The sequence below is a fragment of the Chelonoidis abingdonii genome, chromosome 24 (assembly GCF_003597395.2).
Source record: "Chelonoidis abingdonii isolate Lonesome George chromosome 24, CheloAbing_2.0, whole genome shotgun sequence".
Classification (NCBI taxonomy): domain Eukaryota; kingdom Metazoa; phylum Chordata; order Testudines; family Testudinidae; genus Chelonoidis; species Chelonoidis abingdonii.
Genome location: NC_133792.1, coordinates 8,563,230 through 8,580,529, shown reverse-complemented (window position 1 = coordinate 8,580,529; position 17,300 = coordinate 8,563,230). Strand labels below are relative to the sequence as shown.

General features: G+C 52.6%; 1 protein-coding gene across 2 annotated transcripts in view; it reads left to right on the top strand.

Annotated features, from left to right (window-relative positions):
* The window catches only part of WHRN (whirlin), a 110,361-nt gene that overhangs the window by 89,318 nt on the left and 3,743 nt on the right, over window positions 1-17,300 (top strand). For both annotated transcript variants that reach the window (XM_032797897.2, XM_032797896.2), the window contains 4 exons: window positions 8,416-8,487; window positions 8,904-9,492; window positions 14,563-14,741; window positions 16,804-16,926. In XM_032797897.2, the coding sequence (XP_032653788.1) occupies window positions 8,416-8,487; window positions 8,904-9,492; window positions 14,563-14,741; window positions 16,804-16,926 (963 nt within the window). The remainder of the gene's footprint in view (window positions 1-8,415; window positions 8,488-8,903; window positions 9,493-14,562; window positions 14,742-16,803; window positions 16,927-17,300) is intronic.

Sequence of the window (17,300 nt, the reverse complement as noted above, 5' to 3'; positions counted from 1 at the left end):
GGGAAAAATCAAGGCACAGGGCTGGGATGTGACTTGCATACAGTCACCCAGCAGGTCAGTGGCAGAACCAGGATCTGGGTTCTCCTGAGGCCCATTTCAGTGCACTGTCCGCTAGGCCCTGCCGCCTCACAGGAGCCATGCATGAGGCATACAATGGTGGTCTTGACTGCTTGCAGTCATTAACTCTCCCTGGGATGCTTGTAAGACCAGGGACAGATTCTGGCCAAAGTCTAACTTGGAATCCCCCGTTCACTGTTTTAATGGGATCTCTGTTATCTCCTGTGCTAAAATGACATTGATGTGTAGTGTAGCTCAGAGGTGTTAAACCACTGTCAAGCTACACACCAGAAATGGTCGCCTTGCAGCAGAGGGTGAAGTGATCCCGTTGTATAGCAATATATGTCAGCAAAGTGCAGTGGGACTTGAGAATATAAAATACAGCTCCATATAAGTAATTTTGTTATTACCCTGTATCCGTGCCTGTGTTGTTCCAACTGCTGGTTGGAAAAACCTTGACAAACTTTGTTTTGCCAAAATTGAAAAGTCTAATTTGACGAAGTTCCAACAGAAACCAGGTTTCCACTTGTTTCCTGCCATCTTGCCTACCCACCTCCCCGACAGTCCGCCTGTGGGCTGCCAGGGAACTGAGAGCTTGGTATCCCCCAGGTGGGTGATTCAGTGGCAGCCCACCGAGCACACTGCCCCAACGCTGAGACTTTATGCCCTTTCATGGCAAATTTTGAATTTTATTCTAAATCTGAATCAAACCAGATTTCAAATGCCAAAATCCTCCTCGAAACAAAAGGACCTTTCTCTGCCCAGCTCCTGTCGTTAGCAATAACTGGAAAAAAAAGGAGGTGCTCATTTTTAACAGTGAGTTTAATTAACCATTGCAACCGATGGCCAAGGAATGTGGTAGATTCTCTATCACTTGGAGTTTTTACAGCAGGACAGGGTATATTTCTAAAAGATTACATCCTAGCTCTGCTGCAGGTTGGGCTCAGTACAGAAACCAGTGGGTGAAACTCTCTGGGCTGTTCTCTGCAGGGGTCAGACTGGATGATCAACAAGGCCCCTTCTACCCTTAGGATCCATGAATAACATACATTAGAGCAGCGGTCCCCAACACGGTGCCCACAGGCGCCATGGCGCCCACGGGGGCATCTAAATGCGCTCATGTCCTGGCCGGCGGTTGAGCATCTGCCAAAATGCTGCCAAAATTGGCCGCCAAAATTCGGCGGCATTTCAGCGGATGCTCGACCACCACCACGGTCCTTCGTCTGGCGCCCGCCAGACAAAAAGGTTGGGGACCGCTGCATTAGAGGGAGGAGAAATTGACTGTTGATAGGAGCAGAGCTGTTTCTAAATGCTTGTTTTTCGAAGCTGTGGCAGGAGGCTTCAGTGGCCTTTTTAAAGCAAGAGCCAGTAAAACACAATCTTAAAGTGAGTGCCTGAAGGCCCATTTTTGCTTAAAAGCCATTACCTTTTACAGCCCAAAGCAATTTCTATTTTGCCCAGAAATATTAGGCGTAAGGGAAATCCAGTCCTCTTTTAGGGCAGCTCAGCAAAAAATGGAACGATATTTATATCTCCACGCAGATGGACCGAAAAGAGCCAGGGTCAGCAGCACTGTTGGCCAGGCCTGAGCGTCCCCTAGCAGCAAAGAGAGGGCTGCCTTGGCATGGCTGGAGACAGGCAGCCTGCCAGCCCTTTCCCTGAAATGCCCGTTGCCGCAGCAGAAAATTTCGGAGGCATCTCCAGCTGAGATCCAGAACAGGAACAGCCCCATCAAAATAGAGCTGGGGTGGAATGGGTGTAAAGGCACAGGAGTCCTGTAGTCTCTGCCAGAGTAAACCAGCGGGGTGTATCCTCATGGGTAGGGCCCTACCAAATTCACTGTCATGAAAAACACGGCACAGACCTTGAAATCTGGTCTTTGGTGTCCCTGTGGAATACAGATTCCACAGGGGAGACCAGCGTTTCTCAGACTGGGGTCCCGACCCACAAGGGAGTTGTGGGGGGATGGAGGTGTCACAAGGTGATTGTAGGGGGGTGGCAGTATTGCCACCCTTACTTCTGCGCAGGACCAGCGCTAGGGGTTTTAGCACCCCAGGCGCACGGCAATTTCGCCGCCCCGCACCCTGGTCCTGCGGCTCCGGTGGAGCTGCCGCAGTCGTGCCTGCGGGAGGTCCACCGGAGGCACAGGAGCAGCCGACCGTCCGCAGGCACGACTGCGGCAGCTCCACCGGAGCCGCGGACCAGCGGACCCTCCACAGGCACTACTGCGGCAGCTCCAACGGAGCCGCCTGCCACCCCCTCAGGCAAAATGCCGCCCACCAATAATCCTGGCACCCTAGGCGATTGCCTAGGCCACCTAAATGGAAGCGCCGGCCCTGCTTTTGCGGTGCCATCAGCACCAGGTGGCCAGAGAGCGGCAGCTATTGGCCAGGCACCCAGTTCTGAAGGCGCGCCCCACCAGCAGCAGTGCAGAAGTATGGGTGACAATACCAGACCATGCCACTCTTATTTCTGCACTGCTGCCTTCAGAGCTGGGCAGCCGGAGAGTGGTGACTGCTGGCTGCAGGCCCAGGTCTGAAGACAGCAGGGCAGAAGTAAGGGTGGCAATACCACGCCATGTCCTCCATTCTTCTGCACTGCTGCTGGCGGTGGTGCTGCCTTCAGAGCTGAGCTCCCGACCAGCAGCTGCTGCTTTTCAGCAGCCCAGCTCTTAAGGCAGCGCCACTGCCAGCAGCAGCCCCAAAGTAAAGATGGCAATACCACAACCCCCCTTACAGTAATGTTGCAACTCCCCCCCAGCCTTCTTTTGGGTTAGGACCCCTACGGTTACAACACTGTGAAGTTTCAGATTTAAATAGCTGAAATCATGAAATGTAACATTTTTAAAATCCTATGGCCGTAACATTGACCAAAATGGACCATTAATTTGGTTGGACCCTACTTATGGATTAGCATAAAGATCTGCTGCAGTGTGACCCTTGAGAAATCCTCCCGTCCTACAGGAAGGGAAGGAACTCAGAGCTGTTCACCTTGCAGGGGAAGAGGACGCAGTCACCAGAAAGCCCAGGTCCTGCTGATAATCCAGACTGAGTGAGCTGCGCCTGGCCCTAGGCCTGGTTGTTACTGGCAGAGTTTCTGCAGGGGTTCCCTGATCAGTGTGGGCAGCGTTTTTTGTTTATTTCCCCTGAGGCCCAGGCTAGCCAAACTGTGCTACAGAGACATCCCCTCCCTTGCCCTCTCCTCATCAAACACGGTAGCTCTGAGGCAGATGGCCTGGCTGGAGTAGAACTGCACCCGGATCAGGCAGGGAAAGCAGCAGCCATCCTGCCAGCAGCCATGCGGCATACAGGAGAGCTTTGCAACGTGCTTCTATCAAACCAGAGTGCGAACTCCCCTACCTGTGCCAGGCTGAAACTGAGACTGCACATTGGAGCAGGTCTTTGGGAAAGGCATTGGATAGCCTGGTGATGGCCATGGTGTAAGAACCAGAGTAGATGAGCTGGGAGCAGGAACTGTCAGGCCGTCCGTATCCACACGTGCCTGGTGGGGAGGAGCAGACTTTACTCTCTCAGTAAATACTTTCTCTCTTCATTCCACCTTCCCTGGAAGCTTTTTTAGCTCAATGGTGTTAAAGGTGGGTCTCGATTCCTGTCTCCGAGGCTTCCCTATTTATAAGGCTCTGGAGCCTTAATATTTCACCCATCATTCATGTCAGCGGAAGACCTTTTGAACAGGAACTCAGTGGACTTCACCCTGCAGGACGTCAGGCTTCAAAGGTGCTGGGGGTCTAGCATGTGCATTTTGGAAGCTCTCCAGCTGCATGTTGCTGGTGCACTGTTAACGTCCTAGCTCATGTGGTAGCCTGGAAGCTTGGAGCTCTCGTCTCTGGCACATCAGGCAGACAATTGAAAATCCGGCCAGGGACGGGTTACAGATCCAGCTGCCTACCCCCAACAGCGACAGTGGAGGGGACTGGAAATGCCACAGCTTCCTGTGTGGTTATTGACAAGCCGTTTGCTGGGATTATAGGCTTAGGGACAGCAGCTGGAGATCATATAAAGGAGGAGATGGTGATATTTAGGCGGCTCTCTTCTTCGAGGAGGTATGGGGCTGGGGTAAGAAGGTGCAGCTGTCTGTGGGTGCTTAGCCCAATTCTGAATTTGGCCCAATAACTGTGTCCCCCTCCTCTGTTGGATCGCATGGGTGGAAGGCGGGGGTGAGGGGCTGACTGAAGTTCACGCTCCCTGAAACTGTCTCATCTTGAAATCACTGCCCCCCACCCATTGACACCCACTGGCCCACCTTAATCCTGCATGCAATCAGCCCTTCCTGAAATTCCTGCCCCATGGTTAGCCTGGCTGGGACTGAGGATGAATCATCCCCTATCCACTGATGGGGCTATCTGTCCCCAAAGCCTAATCCCACTGAAACCCGGCCTTCTTGCCAAATAACCCTGCGCTAGCTGGGAACGAGAACTCATTGTCCTGAAAGAAAGGCTTTTTGCTTTCTTATCCTGCAGGTCTCTCAGGCTGAGGGGTGGGCTCTCACGCTGCCACTTTTCCCATTGCTCTCAAACCATGTCCATTGACACCCTTGTTCTCCCTGTCCTCTATTCCCTATCCTAAGCCACACAGAGGAGAAGCACTTTTTTCAAATATTTTCCCTGCCCAGCGTGCTTTTAATTGCCTCCTGGGCCTGTTCGAGTGCTTTCCAGAAGATGGGGAAATGCACACGTACTACAGATTCAAACTAACCAATTGTTTATCCAACAATAGACAAAATTAAACCATTAAACACAGACAGGACCCTGCCCATTCCAGCACAAATGAACCAACAGCCCCATTAGGGCGAGGGAAAGGAAATATGCTGTGTATCAGCAGCAGCAGCATCTCTAGATCAGTGGTTTGTGCTGATATAAACTGCCTGATTGTTGACTTAATTGCAGAAGGTGAGATCAGTCTGAATAGAAGAGGTTTCCGTGGCATTTTGCTAATCCAACAGGAGCTGTATTTTATTCTTTCTAAATGCTCCTGCTGTGAGAATAAACTGGATCCCATGGGAATACAAATGACGTTTGATTTGCTTGTTAACTAGCCCTCCTCTGGGCTACACACTTCACCTGGTTGGGGAATTGTCCTTGAGCATGAGTGTGAATCCTGATGCAAATGCTGCTCCTGTGTAATATAGATCCCATTGTGCATGTGGATCCTAGCACTAGTGCCCCCTGCGCTCTCCCCCAGTAGACAGATCCCATTGCACTCATGGCCTGTGGCTACTGCCCAGGAGTTCTCTGTGCTCAGTGGCTGGGAAGGAGAGGATCCAGCTGACCGGGTTCCCTCCAGACGATAAGAGTGTTGGAGAACATGATTTGCTCTTGCCTGGCCTCATGGGTTCAAGAGGTGTTATAACCATACTGTAGAGCCATATGTTTTCCTGGGTGTCAGTTCCACCTCCAGTGGAGCGAGGCTGCAGGGCTTGGACACTGCAGTGCTGGGTGCTATTAAAGTCCAGGAGTTTCACCTCTTTCCACCACTGCCCTCCCTCGGGTTTCCTGCAGGAGGAAGCCACTTTTAAACCCTGCAAACAGCAGCTATTCTTTAATTGCAACCCACACACCTCCTGGGTGTGATGCTCTGGCCCATCTAGTGGCACCGAGACCACTTAGAGAGAGATTAACAAGCCTGCTCTACAAGCTTAGCTCAGGGCCATGTGGCTTTTAGCTCATGCAGTAGAGGCTCATGCATTTAGCTCCAGAGGTCCCAGGTTCGATCCAACCCGCCGACGACTGGGATCTGTTGGTGTTACACAAGCAGGACTTGCGTTGGGTTAATTCTTGGTTTACCTGCCAGCATTTGAAGCCTGTGCTGTCCCCTAGTACACATGGGGGTATAGTCCCACTCTGCCACTCCACTCTGATGCTGTGGAGGACTTGCCACCATCCACCTGGACCCTCTGCCGGGGTTTATACTGGCCTAAAACCAGGGTGAATCTGATTGTTGGTCTTTTAACCCAATTCTGTCCCCTCCACACAAACAAAATGAAGGCAGGCTCTGCTACCGGGCCCTAGCACACGACTATGGGCAGAGGGACACAGTGGCCTGCCTTCTCTCTCCTTCCCTGCCCCCACATGCAGTGAGAATTACATCCTGGCACCCTGGGTCCCACATTCATGCTCCCAGCCTATCAGTGCCGGGGGCCCCACCCAGCAGGGGCCACGCATGTTACAATTCACACTCCCAAGCATGGAGTGCGGCGCTGGCCTTGGGACAGGGGTCACAGCCCATCTGAGGCAAACTCCACCCCCAACCCCGGGCTCCCTGCCATGTATTGGAGTCAGATTGTAGCCCAGGGCCCCTGCCAGCCCCATTGGGATGCAGAGTCCTGCCTCAGCCTGACGGAGCCGCATAACCCCTCCGTGCACAGCAATGACATTTCTCTGAATTCCCCGGCGTTCGTTAGCCAGGCACTCGCTGCTTCGAGCCTCTCTCCTCCGGCTGATATTACCCATCTCACCCCTGCCCCTGATTGACAGCGCCACCGTGCCGAGAGATAACAAACTAATTGAATCCTTTTGCTGATTCCTCAGGCTCTGCGGATGGCGTTGACATATTCCAGGCTGTATTTTGACATTTGATAATTAATTTTGGCTATAATTATAATGGGGAAAAGAAAACACCCAATGCACCCAACATCTGGCATGCATTTGCATCGGAGACTGTCTGGTCTGATGTCGTGTCAGTGAGGTGTGCGCTCGATGGGCGGGGGAACATCTTGATTTAACCCTTTCACTGCCCCCAAAGAGTGGAAGATCCCCCAAGGGAGTGAAAATATGATTGGGTCAAGCCACGAGGTTGGCTCAGCTGAGCAATGGGAGTGAGCCAAAGACGCTGGGCTGCCAGGGCACGTGGGCTCCTAGAGAAGCATTTTGCTAGGGGGAAAGCGTGGGGAGAAGGAATGTGAAAAGGGAAGTGCTGCCAAGCTGGTGGGTGAGCTCTTTGCAGTGATGCTGCCGTTCCTGACGGGAAGTGAGGGCTGGGCCGGGAGAGAGGCCCAGATGCAGAGGGGGAGCCCCGCACACACCACCTCACCCTCTGCATCCTGAACTCAGTCACTGCAGACTCAGGAGCAGTCCGGTCTGAGGCTGTGCCCACGGCGGGGGCTGGGCACTGCACACCCCGAATGCAGCTGCATTTCGCCAGCGCTAAGTGTTCCTGGAGCGGGGTTTGCCCTACTCACTAGGGCAAGTCACTGGGGCAAGACCCCCACACGAGGCTGCTGTGGTGGCAGCTCCCACCCCAGTGCCAACAAGTCCAAAGAGTAACCGGACCCTCCGACCTGGAGAGAGAACCTCAAACGCTCAGCGGTGATCTCACACCGTGAGCAGCAAGGTCACAGCCAGTGCATCTTACCAATGCGTGGGAGCTCGGCCATGCCCCACCCTCGTTGCTGGCCGTGCTTGTTCTCCCCAGGTAGCCTAGAGCCGGAAAGGGACTCCCTGCACCCCCTCCCCAGTCTAACGCAGCTGCACACCACGATCATCACCTAGTCCTTGGAAGGCTCCATCCCCACCAGTCCTTGGAGCAGCACCTCTGAAGATGGCCCAGGCCTGAGCAAAAACAGAGCCTTGAGAGATCCACTCACTTGGAAGGACACTTCTCCCACCCTGGTGGCTCTGAGCCTTTGACACTACGTAGATCATAGGCCAAATTCTGCTCTTAACTAACACGAGTGCCTCCTCCATTGAAATCAAAGGGGCTTGCGCCCATGGACCGGTGATCAGTCCTTGCAGACGCTGCACTGGACTGGAGTGTCCCCTCGCTCACAGCAGCAGCGCTCCCGATCCCCAGTGCAGTGAGTGAGAGGAGAAGCCAGCCCTTTGGCTTTCAGCAAAGGGCTGCTTTTAAAGGGGATGCTGCCAAGCTAAAAAACATGGCCTGGATGGTTACATCCTTTGCTCCCCTAAAATTCCCCACTGAAATCAACAGGAGGGTTGGGGACATGCAGATGGCAGCAGCAGGTCTCAGGAGTCCCTTGCATAATTAAAACAAACCAATGTAACAGTCCAATGCATATCAGCGAGGCTTGAACCCACAAAGCTACTGCTTGAGCTGAAGGCCTGGCCTGCCTACTCTGCATGTGGAGCAGAAGCAGTTGCCCATTGGGGTTGTTTTGCCCTAGCTGTTCTGCTTGGATCTCCCATGCTGCAGGGGAGACCTTGCCACAAATACAAACCTTTGTAGTTGAAACCGAAAAGCTCCCTTTGCTGCAAACCTTTCTGTCCGTGTGAGGTTTTCTAAGATTCACCCTAACCCCGTGGGCAGCCTCTCATGCTCGGGCCTCTGCTTTGCATTGCTGTGCAGTGCAGTGACTGGTTTCCCCCTTCCTTTGTGTGCCTAGAACACCGCAGACCTGGACGGAAGTGGAGAGGGACTCCAGAGCAGTATTAATGCCCTGCCGGACATCTCCCTGGTAAGATATCTCACCTTCTCTATCCAGCGCTTCCTCAAATGGAAACGGATGCTGACTGAAGGCACCATCTTCTCTAATACTTTCCCCCATCACTAACCTGTGGAACTCACTGCAGCAGGGCACAATTGAAGCAAATAAGGTAGCATAGTTAGAAAAAAGGACTCGGGGTCTATGAGTAAGAACTGCACCCACGGTTACTGGAGCTAAAAACAGGACTATTCCTCTATCAATCTTCACACTCCAGGGGATATTCCAATTGCTCCTGACAGCAGGAAGAAACATCTGACACAGGTCACTGGAGGTGACAGGACAGCAGGCTCTGGGGGTGATGGGCCAGTTCTTAGGTCTCTAGGTGGGGAAAGGGCCCATCGTCCCACATAGTGGAGTCAATGGCTTTTCGTTCTGGTTCTTCACAGGATGATGTTTCGTCTTTCCCTGAGGAACTGCCCAGCTTTAAGCCCCCACCTCCTTCTCCGGCTCAAGCACTGGACTCCTCCACTGCCCAGCTCCAAAAGATAGCGAAAGACACACCCCAGCGCCCTTCCTCTGAATCCTCCCAGTCAGGCCTCTTCTTTGTGGCCCCTCCCAGCCCCACCCCGCCTCCCAGCCACCCCGATAAGGACACAGCCAGTGTGACTTCCACCTCAGCCTCTGCGTCCACTGCGGATTCTGCCTCAAGCACCGTCTATGCCGTCGTTTCTCCTGCCACTCTCAGCTCCAGGAGGCACCTGGGTGCCCACTTGTCCTTGGTCAACCAGCACCCAATAGGCCCCTTTCCCAGAGTTCAGTCTCCAACCAGACTGAAGAGCCCATCTCCTGAGAGCAACCCAGCCAGTAGCCTCCCAACACCCACTCCTCGGTCCCCTTCCCATCCCCCGTTGCACCTGGAGCCGGACAAAGGCAGCCCACAGTCAGCGATCAACCAGCACTTTATCATGGTGGAGGTGCATCAGCCCAACAGCGAGCCGGACGTGAACGAAGTGAGATCCTTGCCCCAAGCCCGAGGTGGGTGGCTCTGCCTGCTGGACTGACTCCGGGGGGCACTGCCAGGTTAAAGAACACCAGTACAAACTGCCACTCAGGCGACTAACGCTGAAGGGGCTTGGTCGCTCTCTATTCCCCTGTTGCATTGCTCTGTTTGGACAATGAGACTAGTCGGTTTCACGCTTCTTTACAGCCACCCTCTAGTCAAGTTGCATCTCAGATTCCGCTGATCTCGGGTAAGGCCTGGATGTTAACATTGCAAACACCACAGGGGGCAGGAATCGACAGTGAACCCTCCTCTAAGGACTTGCAGTGAGGATTGAGGGCCCTGCGGGAAAAAGCAGGGCTATTCTGCTCCCTCACTCAGGCAGCTAGATCAGAGACACCCCACTATGCTCACATCAGGGCTAGAAAAGGCTGAGAGTTTTTCTGAAACAAGAGAGAGGGGGAAGGGCAGGGAAAAACCCTTGAGAACAGCCAGTTGATGGGGGAGTTTGAGGATGAGTCTTATATCTGTAAATATAGCCTTGCTTGAGATACTCAAGGGCATTTAGGTTCCTCACTACCATCTAGGCCTTTGTGATGAAGGGTTTGTCTGCATGGGAAAATTGACTGGAATATCTCTTCTGGAATAAAAATGTCCAAGGAGGAGCTACTCCAGAATAGCTACTGCACTTTAAATTCATGCCCTACCTTATTCTGAAATAACTTTCTCATGTAAGCAAGCCCTTTACTTAAGCCACAGGAAGGAGGTAAATTGGGGCAATGCCCAACGTGTGCCTGTGGTGATAGAAGCAATGTTGCCAACTCTCCTGAATTTATTGCAAGCCCCAGCTGCTGGAGTCATGTGAGAATATCAGATTACATGTAAAAAAAAAAAGTGTCTAGTTCTCCTAATCGTGAATCAAAGTTTGAAATCATCTTTAATAATAATAATATGATACAATACCTAGGTCTTCCCTAGCTAGGTGTTGTATCATTAGAGTTATTATTAAGTTTTAGGATCAAAAATTGAGAGGGCAAATCAGAAGAGTCCCATGTTATTGTTTAACCCCATGATTTTTAAGCTGATTTCAGAGTGCTTGGCATTGGCAATGCTGTCAGAGTGGGATGAGAGGCTTGGCACTCATTATGGTACCCTGCCTCCCTGCCACCTTGTGCTCAGTGAACTTTTGTAAGCTTCCCTTAGCTTTCCAGTGCAATTTTACCTGACCTTTACTTAAAGACCAAGTTCCGCTAGGCAGCTGATTGCATCTGGTCTCCTGGGGAAGTCTTGCTGCATTTGGTAATAAAATCTGTTTCTGATGGAATTCTAAAAGAAAAGAGAAATAACCCCGGGACTTTTTCCATTAGTGTCTGGGTTGAGAAAAGCTTGCTTGGTAAAAAGCTACATTTGGAGGCCAGATTTAAGCAGGCATTGGTCCTGTAAACGTGTGTTTGGGGAGGCGGAGGGGGGTAAGGGAAGTGCAAAGGGGACCTCAAGGGAAAGTTACCTAAAAGGAAACACAGGAGGTCCCAAAGGAGTGAGCTGCCATGTGACACCCCTAGAGTTGCTCTCACACTCGAGTCAACTGATCTTCTACCTCCCTCTGCTCAGTCCTTTAAGGCTGGCTGAGGTGTCCCCAGGCCAGAATCCAGTTCCGGTGTGACCAAGGCTCCAGGACTGGATTTCTATGGCACTTGTGAAGTCAGAAGCCCCAATTCTCATTGTCACTAGGCCTGTTTACTCTGTCAATGACTCGGAGCCCCGTAAGGGGCCTTCGTGTAAATGAGAATCAGCCCCCAAGTTTGTCCGACAGTGTGACAGGCAGAGGCCTCCCTGTGATTCACTCAAAATACAGTTGGGGGAAACATCTGAATTGGCTTTCTGTGCCCACCTGGAATGGACTCTGGCCTGAGCCCGTGGGAACCCCAAATTTTCCATCTTCTCCTGGCACCAACTCTGGAAACACTCGATGCAGGTGGCTTTGCTGCCCCCTAGTGATCCCATCTACAGACTGCAGACGTCACTGCCAGTGGGCCACGGAGAACATGATTTTCTATTCTGTTCTGCTCTGTATAGGATGCTCTGCCTGGCCACCACCACAGCATTGCTAAAGGGTTCCTAGGGCCAGGTACAGCTCTGGATACAGCCCATCATCCCCCTCCTCTTCCTCCCAGTCACAGTTTGAGTCCCCACCTGCAATCCCATTAAGAATGTTTGTTCAGTTTTATTATTACTGATTATTATCCTTCCAGGGGCAGCAGAGACCCCAGCTGAGGTCAGGGTTCCATTGCGCTAGGTGCTGTACACAGATATAGTAGGAGACTGGCCATGTCCTGAAGAGCTAATACTCTAAATACAGACAGACACAGGACGGAAAAGGAAAGGGGGTGGAATGATTTGCCTGCAGTTACTCAGCTGGGCAGTGGCAGATCCAGGGCTAGAAGCCAGTTGTCCTGAGTCCTAGTCCAGTGCCTTATTCACCAGCGCATGCTGCCTTGCCAGCTCTCCTTGCACGCTTGGTGGCTTGGTTGGTAAGAAACTGACTTTTCATTGCCAAGAGCCATGTCAAGTCCAGTTTGAGCTCTTGTTACATACATTCAGCCTGGACACTGACCTCAGTTCCCTGTTGCTGAGCCTCCGCAGAGCCTTCTGCTGATAGACATCAGCCCAATCTCCTGCATGACAGGCGTGGACACACAGACTCTCTCCCGGTTCCCAGCACTCCCCTAGCTTGCCTCCCAACCACGGTCAAGGATAGCCTGACTCAGCACTGCATTCTGCACGTCACAAACCTCTCCCACCTAACCTTCCCATCCCTCGCATCTGCACCATCCTAGGACAGCCCTAACCACGGAAAAGAAGAGGTTTCCCCTGGCAGAACTCATCTCAGGTCCTACATTGGCCCAACACTGGATAGGGCTTTGGGAGCTCAATTAGTCCGTGGAGGGACCCAAGCAGGATAGAGCTGAACAATGAAGCTCGTAGTCATTTACCTCAGTATCTTAGTACTTAATCATTTCAAGAAGCACCTCATATTCTGGGGTCATTTCCCTCCAACAAATGTCCTGAAGACCTGGTAGAACCACTCTACTTTGCAGTATCTCTGGGGCAGAATTACCCATGCCCTGAAGGTATGTGTGGGGTAGACCCTGGATGATATCCATCCAGAACCGTGCACAGCCATGCTGGCACTTGGATCGGGTCTAAGTGCTTAACCTCTGCAGATGGGACTGAAGGTTCACAGTGTCAGAGAAGCATTGCTGCGTGCAGGTGCCGCAGGGAGACAAGCCTGCGCTGTCTGGAGGAACAGGCTATGAGTAAAATTCTCCTCTGTGCATGTACCACGTAGCCTCTATGTCCCACTCGGGAGCTCTTCGGAGGGTTTAAGTGACACGTAGGTCTTTTGCTGGTCATCTGTGTAGGGGTGAATTTCACCCAGACTGAACTAATAGGTCTTTCGCATTGCTAAGTTCTGTGATTAAGCATTTGATTGCTGCACAGAATGCGGCAGGGGCGGCAGGTGAAAATACCTGCATTCAGCTGGGGGCAGGAACACTGACCCAGTATAATGTCAAGGGGACATCAAAGGCTGCCCAGAGCAGCAGCAAAGAGGTTCAGCCACTGCTCAGCCTTTGCAGAGCAGAGGAAATGCAGTTTCCCTCGTTAATGGTGGTTTGTAGTAAATCCACATTCACTTTGCAGTTTCATAGGTTTTTCAGTGAAGTGTCCAGTGAGATTTACACCCAATTTGCAGGTGTATTTTTTTATAATTTATTACTTCGTTAATAAATCTCATGCAAATGTATGCAAATAAAGGTCTTTAATCAGCTTGCCTGAGGCACGATGCAAGCTGTTCAGCAGCTCACTGTGTTTCTTGATGTGCGTAAGGCAGATAAGCACAGCGCTGCAAAACTAGGGGCTCCATTTCTCTGGGGCTTGGGGTCCTGCTTTCAATCCACTGAGTGCAGAACTCCCGACATTGTGCTTGGTGCTTCATTATCAAACAAGCCCCAAAGGAAATTCTGACTGTGTCAAATCTCACTGGACACTTCACTGAAAAATCTATGAAATTGCAAAGTGAATGTGGATTTACTACAAACCCCATGAATTAGCCCCCGTTTGTTTGAATCTGGACCCATCTTCCTTCCAGAGACTAAGGAGGAGACCCTTTGGCTGAACGTGTGCTGGCTTTCAAGTTTGTGTCAGGATGAGAGCTGGGCCTAAAAAGGAAACCTAGAGCCATCCCCTCTGCTTGATCTATATCCTAGATCTGAATTTAGGGCCAAATTTTCCAAAAAGCTCAGCTCTTAATGTGCACGGTTCTGAGGATCTGGCCCCATTTGTGGGCCTCTGGCTCACCTGGCAATCTGAGGCCTCATGATTTGGGCCCTGCATCTACACTTAGCCCAAACTACCCCCACCCCCCCCCATCAGAACATTAGGGAAGTCGGGCCCAGACCTGTAGAGGTTTTTAGGCACCTAACTCCCAGTGACTTTGTGTCTGAGCCTTCGTGTCCAGATCTGAATCTGGAATGGGCCCATCTGGATGATCTCAGGGCCCATCTCTAAACCAGACCTGGAAGCAGCTGCCTCTGGCTGGACTTTGGAGTTCAGCGGGGCCCATTCCAGCCAACTGCAAACACTCCAGGCGAGTCTCCTCGCAACTGCGTGATGTACAGAGAAAGATGAGGTCCTTGGTCCTGCATGAATCCCAGATGCTCTTGAACAGGGAATTCCGCGCTCCAGGTACTGGTGCCGACTGGGAGGTGATGTTGCTTTACTGACATGGGGTAGTCTTGCTTGCCAGGCAGCACTGGGTGCAGTGAGTCAGTGTAGACATTGCTTGGGCTGCCAGGAGGGGCTCTGCCATCGGCGTAGGTAATCCACCTACCCGAGAGGTGACAGCTAAGGCAAGGGAAGAATTCTTTCATTGACGTAGCACTGCGTACACTGGGGATTAGATCGGCTTAACACCCCTGAGAGACACAGCTATGCCACTGTAAGTTCCCAACATGGACCAGCCCAAGCCTGTGGTGTTCATGTGAAGTGTCCCTCCACGCTGTTCTTTCCCTCCTGCTAACAGCCCTGGTCCGCTCTTCCCCCAGCCTCCACGCTCTCCCAGCTGTCGGACAGCGGACAGACCCTCAGCGAGGACAGCGGGGTGGACATCGGCGAGGTGGAGCTGAGCGGCAGGGACAAGAACTGGCAGCAGATCTCTGGGAAAAGCCGAAGCCCCAAGGAGGCACCGAGAAGTGATGGGCCAGCAGAGGCCACCTCCAGACCGGTGAGGCACCCAGCAGAGGTAGCTCAGGCAGTGGGACTCACCTGTAGTTGTTGCTGAGCAAAGAGACAGGCTGCGTATAAAGGCGCATGTCCCGCAGGCAGAAGTACCACACATCTCACCCCCGCTTGGCGAGGTGGGACTAGAACCTGGCCCTTCGTGCTCTGGGTCTACGCGGCAGTCAGAGGTGTGACGGCAGCAGGCCTGAGCTAGCTTTGATCTAGCGAGGTCAGATAGCAAACCAGCAGCAACACGAGCTAGCTGCCCAAGCAGAGCGTCCCCAGGGTCCCAAGCGGGCTTGTAAAGTCCATGCTGCTGCCACTTCGTTGCTCAGGTACGTCTACACAGGTGGCCGTCACACTCCTGATTGCGGTGGAGACATCGTATCCATAAGCGTGCAGCCCTTTGCCCTGGAGGTGACGGAGCTGCTCGCATTAGCTGACCCAGCCACTCAGAGGTTACATCCGCCCTGCACACAGCTAGCAGTGGCTTTAGGGTATGTGTAGCAACATGCCACAGGGAGAAGCAGGCTGCGTCCACACTGTGGTGTGTGTGGCTATGTGTGACAGGGAAAGGCTGAGGCAGCAGGATGCTCCACTGTAAACAAGACACGAGAAGTAATTCTTCTGCTCTACTCCATGCCGATTAGGCCTCAGCTGGACCATTGTGTCCAGTTCTGGGTGCCACATTTCAGGAACGATGTGGAGAAATTGGAGAGGGTCCAGAAAAGAGCAACAAAAATGATTAAAGGTCTAGAAAACATGACCTGTGAGGGAAGATTGAAAAAAATGGGTTTGTTTAATCTGGAAAAGAGAAGACGGAGAAGGGACATGATAACAGTTTTCAAGTACATCAAAGGTTGTAACGAGGAGGGAGAAAAATTGTTGTTCTTAACCTCTGAGGAGGGGACAAGAAGCAATGGGCTTAAATTGCAGCAAGGGTGGTTTAGGTTGGACATTAAGAAAAACTTCCTAACTGTCAGGGTGGTTAAGCACTGGAACAAATTGCTGAGGGAGGTTGTGGAATCTCCATCTCTGGAGATTTTTAAGAGCAGGTTGGACAAACACCTGTCAGGAATGGTCTAGTTAATACTATGTCCTGCCATGAGTGCAGGGGACTGGACTAGATGACCTCTCAAGATCCCTTCCAGTCCTACAATTCTGTGGTTCTATGATTGCTAAAAATAGCAGTGAGGAGGTGCTGTTGGGCGTTTAGAGGGCCACATAGGGTATATAGCCTGGGGATTGTGGCATGCCTGGACTCTATTTGCCTTAACCACAGGGCCGGCGCAACCCATTAGGCGACCTAGGCAGTCGCCTAGGGCACTGACATTTGGGGGGCAGCGACCGCGGCAGCTGAATGTTCGGCCTCTGTGGTTGTCGTTGGTATTTCAGGGGCAGGACCTTCCACCACTTCTGTCGGGGGCACCATTTTGGGGGCAGGACCTTCCACCGCCTAAGGCACCAAAAAGGCTGCCGGTGCTCCTGCTTAACAACACCCCACCATCTAGCCTGCTATTTATCCCCGTGCTGGGGGCGTGCAGTGTCCATACTCTTCACGCCGCCATAGAGAGTGTGCAGTGTAGACGGGCCCATACACACAACAGCAGGCGGGGATGGGCCAGCGTTTGTAGCACTAGGGTGCTGGCCGCCCAGCTGCCATGCACGGTGAGCCTCAGGGCTGACGGCCTTTTGGAGACCATCCTGCTGCAGCTGCCTCCAGGATGCTGCGACATCCCACGTCAGTGGCGAAGCCGAGGATGCCGGATCTCTGCCGCCCAGAGTCACATTCACATCAGCCAATCATCTTGTTCTGCTGCTCTTCCCACCAAGTCACTGAACAGGCTGCAGGGCCGTGGCCAGAGGGATCGCAAGCACCACGTTCCTCCGCCGTTGAAAATGGCCCCATACAAGCACAGCTAGGCAGGCTGGAAAGGGTTAACCTGCTTGGCATATGGTCTCCAGACCAAGGAGGTCTGGTCTCTCTGGGGGTGGGGCAGGATGACCTGGAGAGAAGGCTCCCCACCCAGCCCTCCTCAATCGCATTGCTGTCTCTCCCTCCACAGCCTGGCCTTCTGGAGCCCACATCCTGTCTGATTCGAGTGGCGAAGAGTGCACCAACCCTGGGGATCGCCATCGAGGGTGGTGCCAACACCCGGCAGCCTCTGCCCCGGATAGTCACCATACAGGTACGGCAGGCTGGGAACGGGAGTAGTCCGATGCAGATGCTCCTGCGTGGCTCTGAGCTCTGAAAGTCTTGTGAGATTTTCACACCTGGGTTCTTCTAACGGGGACTCGCCCGGAATCCAGCCTCCCTCCTGTCTTCTACACCTGCTGGCCTTAACATTCCCCTCACCAGCAGATGGAGGCAGAATGCTGGCTGTTGATTACGTCGTCCCTCTCATATCAGGGTGGGGCCACCGTTCAGCTCTGCCCATCTCCAGCAGAGGGTGAGCATGCTTTTGACACGGTTTCCCACAGCATTCTCATCAGCAAACTAAGGAAGTATGGGTTGGAGGAATGGACTGTGAAGTGGATAGAAAACTGGTTGAATCAACGGGCT